General features: G+C 35.8%; 1 protein-coding gene across 4 annotated transcripts in view; it reads right to left on the bottom strand.

The window, feature by feature from the left end:
- Positions 1 to 5,977: 5,977 nt before the first annotated feature.
- EPC1 (enhancer of polycomb homolog 1) overlaps positions 5,978 to 14,684 on the bottom strand; it is a 97,094-nt gene continuing 88,387 nt past the window's right edge. For 2 of the 4 annotated variants that reach the window (XM_081139805.1, XM_081139803.1), the window contains exons 11-15: positions 10,322 to 10,440; positions 10,155 to 10,241; positions 9,215 to 9,356; positions 8,750 to 9,110; positions 6,195 to 6,544 (exon numbers count right to left, since the gene is read on the bottom strand). In XM_081139805.1, the coding sequence (XP_080995931.1) occupies positions 6,472 to 6,544; positions 8,750 to 9,110; positions 9,215 to 9,356; positions 10,155 to 10,241; positions 10,322 to 10,440 (782 nt within the window). In that variant the 3' untranslated portion in view covers positions 6,195 to 6,471. Of the gene's footprint in view, positions 6,545 to 8,749; positions 9,111 to 9,214; positions 9,357 to 10,154; positions 10,274 to 10,321; positions 10,441 to 14,684 lie in introns of those variants that run through there. The other 2 variants (XM_081139804.1, XM_081139806.1) reach the window with 2 other exon arrangements.

Below are 14,684 nucleotides of genomic sequence, written 5' to 3'. Positions count from 1 at the left end.
CTTGTCCTTGGTGAAGCTATCCTGGTGCTTAAACATGTGGCCTTTACTTACCTATGTAGACTCAGGAGTTAAAATAGTTTAGTTATATCCCACCTGGGCAGGTAACTTTTTCCCTGATTCCTCATCTGTGAAAATTTTTTTGGTCATTTACATGGGACCATATAGTTAATAGAGTATAACCTGTACAACCATACCTAGTGCCCATGGTTATGGGGACTACACAAGGTAGTGCAAACAAAGAGCTTAGAAGAGCGCTGGTGATTAATAAGTGGTCAATAAATGTTAGCTGCTATTAGGACTGGAGTAGAGAATGTGAAGAGGAAGTGCTCAAAGATGATGGTCTTTGTAAACCATGTGAAGAGGTTTGGAATTCACCCAAGAGCATTAGTCAGATTTCTGTTTTAGAAAGAATGGTCTGGCAACAGAGTAAAATGAAAAAAGGTTTAGAGTTAAGACTGGAAGCAGGAGAGCTGTTAGGGAACTGGAGTCCAGAAGAGAGATTATGGTGGCCTGGACAAATGTGGCAGTGGTGGAGATGGAAAGCATGCGAATTAGTTTATGTGCCATGAGGTGAAAAAGGTTGAAAATCGCTGGACTCATCTTATTTGACTCAAGTTATTTTGTTGATCATTTGCAGTCTTGACTCCAAACCTGTGCTGCTCAATATGCTAGCTACTAACCACATGCTAGCATACCAAACGAACACATACAGGAAATTAAAACAATCATTTTTGCCTGATAGATGTGGGAGGTTAGGTAGAAGAAAAAAGGTCGACTCAGGTTTCTGGCTTAGTAAGATGGGTAAACTGTGGTGCCATTTATTAAGATAGAGAACACTAGAGGAGAACCATGCTGCATATGTGGATTCTTTTTAGGAGTGAGGAGTTGACCTTATTGTGGAACATGTTGAAGTGTTGAAGACATCCAAATGGAAATGATCAATAAACAGATTATATATATGTATTTGCTTTGGAACACCGTTTAGCAGAACTTTCTGCAGTGATGCAAGTGTCCTATATTTGTTCTGTCCAATATGACAGCCACTATGCCAAATGGCTTTTAAGCATTTGAAATGTGGCTAGTGTTCCCAGGGAGCCGATTCTTTAATTTTATTTAAGTTAAATTAATTTACATTTAAGTATTCATGTGGTTAGTAGCTAGCAAATTGAACAGAACAGGTTTGGAGTCAAGACTGCAAAAGACAAACAAAATTTGACTTGCGTCAAATAAGATGAGTCCAGCGATTTTCAACCTTTTTAACCTCATGGCACATAAATTACTAAAATGCTGCAGCACACTAAGAAATACATTTTTCCCCCCAACCTAACAACAACAAAAAGGTGTAATTTTGATTCATTCACACTGGACAGCTATTGTGCTGGCTGTTGTCATTTATTAATTTGACAATCTAAGGGAAAAGAGGTCAGTGCCCCTGACTAAAGATAGTCAGGTATTGCATGTTTTAAAAATTCTTGTGGCACATCAGTTGAAAATCACCATTTTAGTCTAATGGAAATTAAAGTTGGTTTTATAATGGTTACCTTGAAGTAAGATTTACCTGAAAGAATCCCTAATTTGACCCTAACAGCATACCAATTTTTTTCATATACATTAAACCTGTTGTGAACTTTTATTTATCTAACTTCTAAGCACAGTTCCAAACCCTAAATTAATTTACTGTAAACTTGCATAGTTCTTCCATCAATCATATTTTCCCAGAATCAAATGTGTGTAGATGAGTGGGGTGGGAAGGCTCTTATATCTAGAACTTCAACATTTGGTGAACAAAATCAATGATCACTCTTAAGTATATTCCTTGTAATGATTTTAGACATAGCCTGTCTCATCTTCCCAGATTAGAGACCAAATGTTTTCAGTCAATCCACAATGCAATTCTCTATGGCAAAAATATGTGCAAGTCCTTATTCCCAGAATCTGTGATTTACCTTGCATGGCAAAAGACTGAATTAAGGATCTTGAAGGGTTTATTTTGGATTATTTGGGTGGGCCTTAGATGCAATCACACATACACTTACAAGAGAAAAGCAAAGGGAGATTTCAGAGGAGAAGGTGATGTGAAGACAGAGTTTGGAGCGATGCCATCATACTCTAAGGGATGTCAGGTAGCCACCACAAATTGGAAGAGGCAAGAAAACGGCTTCTCCCCTACAGCCTCCAAGGGAAGCATGACCCGCTGACACTTTGATTGCAACTCACTGAAACTTATTTTGGACTTCAGAACTGTGAGAAAATAAATTTCTGTTGTTTTAAGTCATCATTTGTGATAATTTATTAGTGTAGCCATAGGAAACTAATACAAGTGGTCAGAAACAGTCTTCAGTAAAGACGAATGCTCTACAATACTGACAGTCTACAGACCAACCCCTTTTTGTTTTATAAACTACAAAAGTAGGGCAGATCGTTCTCCAAGACTGGATTCTCCTATAAAACACAGGGTTTTACATTTTGCCTATATGAAACTTTTTTTGAGGCTTTTGTACCTAATTTGTTCATAACTTATTGTTCTGGGAAAATACTGAAATTGTTGTCTGGTTCTTGAAATAATGTATTTCACAGATAATTTCCAAAGCTGGATAAGTATTACATTTATTTAAAAAATCTCAAAATGACTCCAATAGACATTTTATATTAACTCTAATTTTAATGTTTGCTTAATTTTGCCTAGCTTATTATTTAATGCATATCCTACTAGAATGTCAGATACATGAAGGCAGGAACTTGGATGATTGCTGTGTCCCCAACACCTACAATAGTGCCTGGCATAGTTAATAAATATTTGTTGAATCAATGTGTGATTTGTCTATTAATTCCTTTTGCTGTTACGTTTAAACATTAAAATAGCAGATTCTTTTTTGGGGGGAATAATTCATGTAGAACAAACATCATTACATAAAATAGACAAAAGCAGATCTGCTCTAAGTTATTAGTGAGGAATGTGGAATCCTGCTTACCCATCTGTAACTTATTACTAACATTGTAGCATATTCTATATTGTTATAATATTCATGAAAAAAATTCCTAAATTTGGAGTTCAGAAAACACTGTCTTTTTGGGAAAACAAAATTTATACCTAGGGTAAAAATTCAATTTGGGAGGTTTTTGGGCTTCTACTTATGAAATGGACAAAAGCATAATTGCAGAGGAAAGAATCAACAGTACGTTTCTTTAGGAACACAACAGGGACAAAGGTTACTAAGAAATTATATTAGTAATCTATTTCCCAGTTTACCTACCAAGCAGGGGGATACAAACAGCTGCAGCTTTGGGATCTGGCTGATGAGTTCAAACCCTGGACTGTCAATCACTGTGTAACTTTGAATGAATCTCACCTACAATATGGTGGTAATCCTAGTATCTACTTAAAAGGGTTATTGTGAGGATTAAATGAGATAATTACTATGCGTAGGATGTTACACTGTAAATACACAGTAAGTGGTAGTTATTAACTAGACTAGATGTCAAAGTTCCCATGATGACCTATTTTCCTTTCCCTAATATCTTAGTGTTTAAATTGCACGTTTGCATCAAGTCCTTCACTTCAGGCTATTTTAACACTGGTAGTAGAGTATATGGAAAAGTTGCAAAAAATTTAGAGGCCAAAGATGCAGTTTTGAATAATTTTCCTTATTTTAAAATGTGAATGATGCCAATATGTATTTTCTCTGCGTCTCAGAGTTGGTATGGTCAAATAAGAGAGTAAGTGCTTACATGGATATTGATCATCACTTGCCTACCTGCCACTTCTCCATCCCTGCCCATGCAACTCACTGCAAATTCCTGACTGGGTATGCTTGATGAGGACTCCTTTCCTTGTTCCCCAATCCAGGAGGCACACTAGGCACTTTATGGGCCCAGGCCTGCTTCTATCTGTGAGGTTTCATTTAGAAATTTTAATCCTAATCCCAATTATTTGAATACATGTAAATCAGCAGTTTAAGTTTTTAGTCACTATATTCTCCTTAAAGGACATAGAACAGAATAAACAAAAGTAGTTATCCAAATTCTAAGTCTGCTCCTTTGAGACAGGGAATTCTCTTAAAGGTGAGAATAACTGTAAAACACTCAAACAGTGACAGCTATATTACACCAAGATTTAATCCCACTCTTGATCTCACCCAGGTTCATGGCTTTTAACATCATCTATGAAGATAACTCAAGTTTTGACCTCCAGCCCAGACCTCTCCTCCAAATAACAGACTTTTATATGTATCTACATGACATCTCTAGTTGGATGTCTAATGGATACCTCAAATAGTCCAAAACTGAGCTTCCCCCAAACTCACTCCTCCCACAGTGCTTTCCAACTGAGGCCAGCTGCTCAGGCCAAATACTGTGGAGTCATTCTTAAATCATTTTTTTCTTTTCTCATGTTCCTCACACCTACTCAGCGAGCAAAGTTTACTGGGTTAACCTTTAAAATATAAACAAAATTCAACTACTTTTCACTACCATCCTTGTCACTATTATCTCCCACTTGGATTATTACAATTTGCTTCCTAACTGGGCTCCCCCTGCAGTCCATTCTGAAGACCAAAGCCAGAATGAGCCTGTTCACATCACATCACTCCTCTGCTCCAAACTCATTTCTCAAGTAGAGGTAAAGCCAAAGTCCTTAAAATCTCGGACTAGGTCCTCCACAAGCAGGCTCCCGGTTACTCCCCGACCTATCTACTCTTCTCTTTCCTGCTGTACCAGCCACACTGGTATTCCTTTAGGAAACCAGGCACTCCTACCTCAGGATCTCTGTACTTACTCTCTCTGCCTACAATGCTTTTCTCCCAATTTCAAGTCTCTGAACAAATGGAACCATCTTTCTTGCCCATCCCCCACCCCATCCTGGCACTGCTTCTCCTCCCATCCTTGCATTACTTTCCCCCTAATACTTACCACAATACCACTTAAATCTTATTAATTTTGTTTTTAATCACCTAATGAGATTAAAAACTCCACAAGGGCAGGAATTTTTTCACTGTTGTTGGACTGAAAATAGTCCCAAGCAGAGTAATCATTCGGTAAATAATTGTTGAAAATATGAACTTAAAGATAAAGTCATCATTCCCATTCCCATGTTCCCCTTTACTGAATGATTTTGATTAAAGTCACACAAAAGTTCTTGGGGTGAAAATAAAAGCAAAAGACCACTACACATTAGTTTGTCAACATGTAATGCCCTGGGTTTATTTTGTGAGAATTCTATCACAATTTTTCCAGGTGGGATTAAAAACCTTAAGGATAATGTATGCCATTGGATTGGGCATTCAGACTTCGGTACTGACAAAGCACTGGTAGTAGTCTGTTAAGTACCATTCTCTTCACAGAAGAGAGGTCAAATATTTCCAAAGGAAGGCACCCGATAATTGTGGTTCTGGCCTTGCAGCCTTCTGGAGAATCTTAAAAGGAAAAAAGCTGGCTGGCTGTTTTTAGAAACTGGAATGATGATACACATATAGCAATTACTGCATTCTTCTCCCTTATATCCTTTTGTAAGAACAAGTAAAGAATGAAGTCTTTTAAACAATTTGACAATAAAAAAGTACAATTTCTTTTGTGCTAAAAAAAAAGGGCAAGACAACATAAACTCCAGTTGTAAGGACTCCATTTGCATACTTGATTTAACACTTTTTGGTGTGGAAGGAAATTGGACTACTGGGCTGTTTGTAGAGCAGCAACATAACATTAGTGCTTTAAGTACCAGAAACTACCCACAGCTTCGTGGGCAAGTGGGGATGGGAAGATTCAAGAGACTTCATTTTTAGCTTGTTACTTATCCTAATGATAGTAGACCAGGAAGATCCCCATTTAACAGTACATTCCCCCTATTTTTTTTAAACTGATGCCTTTTTTTTTTTTGTAAAATCTGTATGTATGTCACCATTTTTTTCACATGATACACAGAAAACTCAGGGACCCAGAGGGGAACCAAGTTATGTTATACCATTTACAAAATACCAAGGAGTCCACAGCTACCTAACACATTTACTACAGCACAGGAACCAATGAAGGTACAGTGTACAAAAAACTGTAAACACGGCACAATAAATAGGTAAAACAGCAGGTTCCGCACCATGCACATGATGTGATGACACTTCATCTCTATACAATCTCACATCTCACACTCTTTGTTGCAATTTATTTCCCTCCCACCCCCCCACCCCCAAGTGCAAAGCATCACAAATGAACATTTCTGTATTCAAGTAACATATATACAAGGGTATTACAAATATGCAGTATTGTACAGATAATTGCTGTATTCTTAATTTACAGATGTTGATTTTTTTCCTATTAACAGTAAGAAAAAAAATTGAAGCATGAGAGATGAGCATTGCTGTCAAGTCCCCACAGCTGCCACAGAAATGCATGTGCTGCATTTCATCATCCCCTGCATTCAAAATGCTACTGATGCATAGCACCTAATCAAGTCCCCAGGTTGCAGTCCCACTCCTGAGAGAGCTACGTCACCTCCATCGCTACTGTATTGTCTGCTATGCTGTTTAGTGCTGGCTTTTCTGATTCATGATTTTCCCTGTTGAAATAAAGTTCAATAAATTACTTTTCTGCAACAAATTTAACAAATATAAATTGAACAAACCAAGGCTATTTTCCCAATAAAAAGTTTAAATGTTTTCAATAATAGAAAGAAATTTGACTCTTGGGAAAGACAGCAAGTAGAGGAATAGGAACCTTTATAGTTTATTATCAGAAATACACAACCAGAAGTCAGGCTTATAAATTCCATGATCGACTATATTACCAACAGAATTGTAGTAGCACCCAACCTAGATATTAAAAACACTAAAAATTCCCAACTTTTAGTTTTTAGTTTCAATTTCCTCCTCTACTAAACCATTCATCAGAGGTTTAAAATAAGGAACATATGTGGCCAAGGTTCATTCATGTCAGGACTTTAAGTAAGGTTTTACATACAGAGTAGAGCAGGACAGCTACTGAGCTGGGAATCAGAAGACTAGGGTCTTAGTTGTTCAAGCACCTAGACTGCTGAGTGCACCTAGAGAAGTCGGTTAACTTCTCTGGATCTGTTTCCTCATCTTTAAAACAAAGGAACTAAAGTAAGTTATATAAAAAGTTTTTCAGCCCTGGCCAGGTGACTCAATTAGCTGGAGCACTGTCCTGTGAAACAAAAGGCTGTGAGTTTGATTCCTGATCAGGGCACACACCTAGATTGCAGGATTGATCCTCCGTCAGTGCAGGTATGGGAGGCAACTGATGGATGTTTTGCTCTCACATTGATGTTTCTCTCTCTCTCTTCCTCTCTCTCTCTAAAATTAATAAAAACATATCCTCAGGTGAGGATAAAAAAAAAGCTTTCCATATACTGCAAATTTCCATGGTTATACAATTCTATAGTGACAAAAACCATGTATGATATACTTAAGAACTACAACTGATTGATTAGCTGTGACTAGAACCAGAATACTAGTAAGAATAGATTAGTATCGAGCAGACAAGGTCTATTAAGTTCAGAAGCAGACAGGGATGCATGGATTTGGAAACTCAAGGCTATAGTTTGTCGCTACAAACCCTGCTCCTCCTTCTAGGCCACTGCCAGCTGAGGAAGTCTAAATATCAGTCTGGCTTTTTCCTACCACTCCAACTTCAACTACTAACCTTCCCAAACCTGTAGACAAACTAGTTTACTTGTTAACCTCTGAACACGTTTATATTCCCCAACTCTCTGTCTTCCTCTTCTATGCCCAATCAAAATCAAATCTAATCTTATTTTGTAGAACATTCCCAGAACACTCTTGTGGAAAGATGTTTCCTTATACTGAAATTATAGCCATAATCTATATAATTAATTTGACAAGCATATAATGCTTTGTGATACCTCTAGAACGATTTTCACCTATTATTTACAATCAACATTATTTAACTTTTCACACTTTTATGCTTTTCTTCTAACTAAACTGAAAACTTCTTGTCTTTCTTTTTGTTTCCCCACAGTACTTTATAAACAGCAGGAATTTACCATTAATATTTAAAACAGAATAGAGCCTGAGTACACATTCTAAACTGTCCACTGAAACCCAAGAAGACCAGTTAGCATACAAAATAATCATCTGATTAAAAGTTGACCTGGCATGAACATTGTAAGGCTTTTTATTTATATGATTAAGAACAGCTTAGGACTCTAGCCATGTGAGTTCTATCAGTTCTGTCTACACAAAAAACTTTGGGCCCGGCTGGTGTGGCTCAGAGGTTGAGCATCAACCTATGATCCAGGAGATCACGGTTTTAGTCCTGATCAGGGCACATGCCTAGGTTTTGGGCTCAATCCCCAGTGGGGGGCATGCAGGAGGCAGCTGATCAATGACTCTCATCACTGATGTTTCTCTCTCCCTCTCCCTTCCTCTCTTTGAAATCAATAAAGATATATTAAAAGAAAAAAAAAAGCTTTGGGAGAATACACAAAGAAGCATTTGAAAAAGAACCCCATCCATCTAGAGGTATAAGAGTGAAAACATTATAAGCTGTTATCAACTAAATCCCAAATCATATATGCAGTATTCACTGTACCATTTAGTAAAAATTTTCAACAATACTGAATTAGATTTATCTGTTTAGTTCTTTAATAAATAAGGAATTCTCATGTATATATTTTTAATATATATAACGAAAAGAGCAAATGCCACAAATAAGTAGAGAGCAATGCCTGGGAATTTAAGTTGGATCTCTTTTCAAACACTTTAGTCTTAAAATAATTACTCACCTTGGGGCTGAATCTACAGAGGATGAAGATGGGACCTTGGAAACTTGACAGTTTGCTGCGGCAGCCAGCTTTAAGGCAGACGATGGAACAGCACTTAAAGTCCTAGGTATGTGTCGTGCATTTATGGGGGCAATAGAGTTTACAGTGGCAACTGATGAAGGTACAGTTAATCGAATGTTGTTCCCAATCAGAACCTGAGTTGTTGCAGAATTGGCAGCAGTTACTGGATGACTCAGTGCACTATGGGAACTTGAAGTCTGTGTCACGTTTGAAGGCTGTAACAAAGTTGAACCTGCTGATGGACTCATATGTACCGGTGCTGTTGGTGTAGTACTACTGAGGTGTAAGCCCTTGTATACTCCTAGAATAAAAGAGAGAAGCAACTAAGCAATGTGCAACTTGGCTGTTTATTATAGGAATGTGTTACAAATCTTATTAAAACCACTTAAATGTCATTGTCCTTACCTGAGGCTGGAAGGACACCATTCACCCCAATCCCAAGCACCACATCATCCTTCATCTTGAATCCCATCAGTTGTTCTGATGTCACCAAAGCAGAAGCAGCAAATTGAGCACTAGCAGAATCCAAAGTCTTGGAAACAAAACCCTAAAAAGAAAATAAAAAACAAATCTAATCAGCATCACTTACTTTCAAATTAATATTAAGCTACACAGGTATAGCAAAATCAGTATGAAAAATTAAAGTGGCAAACCACTGGAATATCTTTTGATAGTCAAATTTGAGGAATGTTCAAATAATCTTATAACTCAGGATTATGAATTTGGATCTTCATATGTGACAATATAGAATATGGACAAGTTAATTACCAAAATCAACGTCCTATAACGTGGAAACAATAAACCTCCAACACAAAGTGTTGGATAAGAAATAAGCTAGTAAAACATTTCAGTGATCTGCAAGTACATATAATAAATAAATGAATAGGTAAACTTCTTTCACCTAACTTACCATATATATACACATAACCAAAGGCACCTTTAGGATAGTAAGATAACTATTCCTTTAAAATGGAAGTAACTAAATATCATATCAGATATGATATTAATAGATTAAGAGGTCCTTGAATTTTTTACATGAATTTTTCTTCCAAGATGCTTAGAGAATCAAATCTCAGTCTCTAAGCCTTAAATATGTTTAAATGGCAGACATTTATCATACTTTAGGTTTAAAAGTGATTTCTTCTAAAAGAAGTATAATTTTTAATAAGTTGTAATACTAATTAAAATAACAAGGTAATGAGCTAGATGTCAGTGGGCTTATAATATTAAAGACATATATCAGACTACAGGTCAGACTTGAAGACAGGGTCTCTATCTCATTTAACTATGCTTTTTAGTTTTACTTTTTAAAATAGGGAGCAGAGGCAATAGCTTCTATACTCACCTGTAATGTTCTTTCTAAACCCTGTATAGAATGGCTATGATGTAGATTCAGGCGAAAGCCACTTTTCTGCTGGTTAGATGCAAGGTTCTATGACAACAGTTGGTAATTAGAGATGAACTCTGGTGGGAAACAATGAGGGATAATCATAAGACAGACAAATCCCTCACCTGTGAAGTGTTGGTGGAGGAATTACTATTTGCTTGCTGTTGCTGAATTTGTGCAAGCTGCTGTTTCTGCATTAGTGCCAGTTGCTGTTGATGTTGCTGGTATTGTTCGGCTGTAAATGCTGAACATAAAATGAAGAAATACTTTATAAAAATGCACAATATCATAGACTTCTGACAATACTAAAATTTCAGCACTAAAAAAAGTTTGTGCAAAATTAAAGCATTTGACAAAAGCTCATGGTCCTGCTAAAGATCACTTTCAAATGAAAATTTAAGCATTTTTACAACCACATTTAACAAGAGTGGCTTGAGACTAAAGAAAAACAAAATTAAACTTCCTGAGTTAAACACAGGAAAGAGAACTGCTCGCTTCCCAAGTTGCAGAACCATTATTTTTGTAATTTGTGACACTTGTATAAAAAGGTAATACCAGGTTGTTTTTTTTAATCCACATATTTGAAATTCAACTTTGCACTGAGCTTGAGAACAGATCTGATAATTACCATTTGGTTTCTAGTTTACTCCTATTACTGTCCCACAATGCATTCAGATGATCCCTAACATAACTGTTCTACATATTTTCTAATTTTAGTCATTATAAACATTTCCTCTATATAAAACATAAGGTTGTTGATTTATTACCTTAAAAAAATAAAAAAAAAAAAAAGAACCCATCCTTTAAGTTTAACAGGAAGAAAAGAGGCTCCATATGTTAATTTTCCCCACCCAATTAACCCACCTGGAAAAAATCCAGTCAATAAGAACGGAGTTGTTTATGTTGATTTACTGTACAGAATGATGTCTGAGGAAAGACACTGTGTTATGCTACTTATGTTTGTCTATGGAGAGCTCAGTTCTAAAAAAAACAAACAAAAAAATGTTCATTTATTACCCCTCAAAAAGTGTGTTCAGTTTTTAAAAAGGAAACCTTTTTTCATTTTGCCAATTAAAAAAAGCAAAAAAAAAAAAAAGCACATACAATCACAACATCTGACCTTAAAGGCTTCTTTAAGAAGCCTGTGATGTTTAGGTAAGAATTCTTTCAAAACAAAACCAAAAAAGGGTTATCATGCATCCCTGGATACCAGGGAATCTATAAATCATGCAAATTTCCTCAATCTCAAGTTGAATGTTTGCAAAATACTGCCACCTAATTTGTTGTCTGTAACTGCATTTTGATGATTTAGTTAGAATATCACTTCATCAAGTTTTGTAATTCTCACAATTCATGATGAATCATTTATCTACCAGTATACAGCTTCCACTCTGTACAACTACAAAGTGTTTGGGTAGAAATTCTACCATATTTTGAATGGATCGGAAAATTGTGAAAGAAGGTATTGGTATCTATATAGCTCTTAAACTTGAGTAGCTGAACTAAGTTTTTGGGCTACAAATTCAAAAAAATAATTTCTTATTGGGAAAATTCTATTGATTTTTAAATTTTGTGTGTTATAAATCTATTTAACTGATACCTGTTCTTTGATGAGTTTTTCTACTATGTTTGAAATCCTCGGATCTGATTTCTAATATGGAAAATTTTATTGATAATAGGATAATCTCTGAATATTGACATAAAAAAGTAATTTTTTGTCAACATGACCATTTCCATATAACAGAAATCTGTTGAATCAGAACTTGAAGAAAATCTACAAATTTGATCTGTCCTGAATGCTTAGAATGAACATAATATTATTAGTTTTGCTAATGTTTTTGAGATTTATATTTAATTTTCTAAATTTAAGTGAGTTGCCAAAGTCTTGAATTTCCTAGTAGGAATATAGATATCTCTATATTCTAGAGTCTAGTTATAAAATTTCCCCTGGATATTTTTAATGAATGATCTTGAAGAACTGTACAGATTATGTATTAGCTGGAAGCAATGGTAGTAAAAACCATGGGTCTGGGGGCCAAGACATCCTGACTGCTATTTTAGTTCTCAGGTCTGCCATAACTAGTAGAGTATACCTGCGAAAGTTGCTTAACCTTTTGGGATTCAGTATGTTCATCTAAATATGAAAGAGATTAAATAGGCGATGACTGTAGTCCTTTTATGCCATGAGATGCTATTTTAAATTTCTTCTGAGACAGGAAATTCCAATCCAAAAGGCTGTGTACATCAAAAGAAAGCTTGGCAAGGTAGTAAATTGGGCCAAGTACAATCTGAACTGGGTTTTAGATTATTACTTATACAGAAAACCAAGAACATCTTGGATGCCATTATAATTCAAAGTGTAACCAAATGTTAAGTGGAAATAAAAATGACCATACTTCCTTAAATCTCTATCAAGGTAGAAAGTTTTTAGGTTATATTGTCTACCTCCATATATTATACTGTGGTAGTCGAACTTGCAATTTACACAAAGATGGACAAGATGGCTTTGTAGACAGAATCAGAATCATTTCTCAGAACCAAAAAGTTTTAAATCAGGAGGGATCCTTAGTGATTTCTTCCTACAACCTCAGATGAAGAGACTTTCATCTGAGGTTACAAAGGCATTTACCAGGTGAAGGGGGAAAAGCCCACCTCCAAACCAATGAGATTTAAAATATAAAAAGAAACAGACAAAAGTCTGTTTTAGATTTACTATTATTTGCATGAGAAAATAAATTTTTTTATGTACCGACTTGTGAATCAAGTGCTTAAAAAATCTCATATATACAGCACCTAACAATAGGAGTTTAGGCAGCGAAGAAGTCATGTGAGGGACATGATTAAAACCTGAGAATTGTAAAGGAGCATAACAGGACTTCAAATATTTGAAGGACACTATGATGTTGGAGATCAAGAAAACTTATTTAGTACGCTTCCAAAGGCAAAACAGGAACCAGAAGATTTAAATTGAAGGAGGCAGCTTTTGTTCAATATATGGAAAAACTTCTAAACAAGATACACAAGTGTACAATAACCTGATCAAGAAAGTTGTTGAATTTGCCCTCACTAGAGGTGTCTAGGCATAGGTCAGAAACTATTACTGTTTTTTGTTTGTTTGTTTGTTTTTAATCCTCACCTGAGGATATTTTTTCCATTGCTTTTCAGAGAGTGGAAGGGGGAGGGAGGGAGAGAAAGAGAGAGAGAGAGAGAGATATTGATCTGAGAGAGAGACATCGATTTGTTGCCTCCCTCATGCACCGACCGGGGCTGGGGATAGAACCTGCAACCGGGGTACATGCCCCTTGGCTGGAATCAAACCCAGGACTCTTCAGTCCGAGGGCTGCTGCTCTAACCACTGAGAAAACCAGCTAGGGCTGAAACTATTATTGTTTTGATAGCTTCTTACAATTCTCTGGGGTAGAAATTTAGATGAAATAATCTAAGATTTTATGAGTCCACTTCTTAATACAAGGATACTGGTGCATCATGTGATACACCAGCAACTGGAATATCTGGTATCTCAGGCTGCTGCCCTTTAGGTGACATTCCTGCAGCTGAAGCAGATCAACTAAAATGATCAAAGTGCAGGTGGGGAAGGTGACAGGTACTTTGGAAAAAATGAACAATTTAAAAATTCAGTTGAGAAGATGGATTCTAGATTAACAAAATGTGTATTTCGTTAAAAAACAAAACAAAACAAAACAACCTCAACAAACCCAAATACTTATTTTAAAAGATACCCCTCAATTACAGTATTTTTGAACAGTACACAGGCAGGAAGTTATTTTAATACAGAAAAAAAGTTAACTCTTAAGAAATAAACATAAAATAACTCCAGACAGTTTTAAAACATGACTCCCTAATCAGTAAGCTTGAATTGATAGTTTAGATTGAGATTTATCAGTCACACAGATACCCAATCTGAAAACAGAAGTTTGGTGATACATTTGATGGCAAAACATAATTGAACCCTGAACATGAGATTATTTGTAGTCAAACATTTTGCTTAGTGTGACTACTCTTCCATTTCACTGTAAAACTGTAGAACTGTTAATGTATTTTACTATGGGTGCTAGTTGAGACTGCTGAGGATGCAATTCTGAATTTTCAAACATATTTAGATAAGGATTAAGGTCTTTCGAATTTACAAAATTCAACAAATTATTCAGTGCTCAAATCTACAGTTCCTTTTCTATGGTAAAATTCAAATTTTATGTTACAAACCGAAGTAAATTGCACTAAGTAAGCTGCAGATATTGAGACTTAAAATATGACATTCTAGATACAAATTCCCTATTCGCTTATGAAAATAAACCAAGTCTTTAGTGCAGATATGTGAGCTTAGAAAACTGATTTAGTACGCCGATGAAATTTCATTGGGAACTAAGAATTCAAATCCTGAACATACAATGGTGGTTTTAAAAAATCACTTTTCTGTTTTCAGTCTTTCTGAATTATATAGAGTCCTTTCTATTTATGATAAAAGGT

The sequence above is a fragment of the Miniopterus schreibersii genome (assembly GCF_964146895.1).
Source record: "Miniopterus schreibersii genome assembly, chromosome: 1".
NCBI lineage: Eukaryota > Metazoa > Chordata > Mammalia > Chiroptera > Miniopteridae > Miniopterus > Miniopterus schreibersii.
The sequence above is the reverse complement of the archived record's forward strand: the minus strand, read 5'-3'. Positions and strand labels throughout refer to the sequence as shown.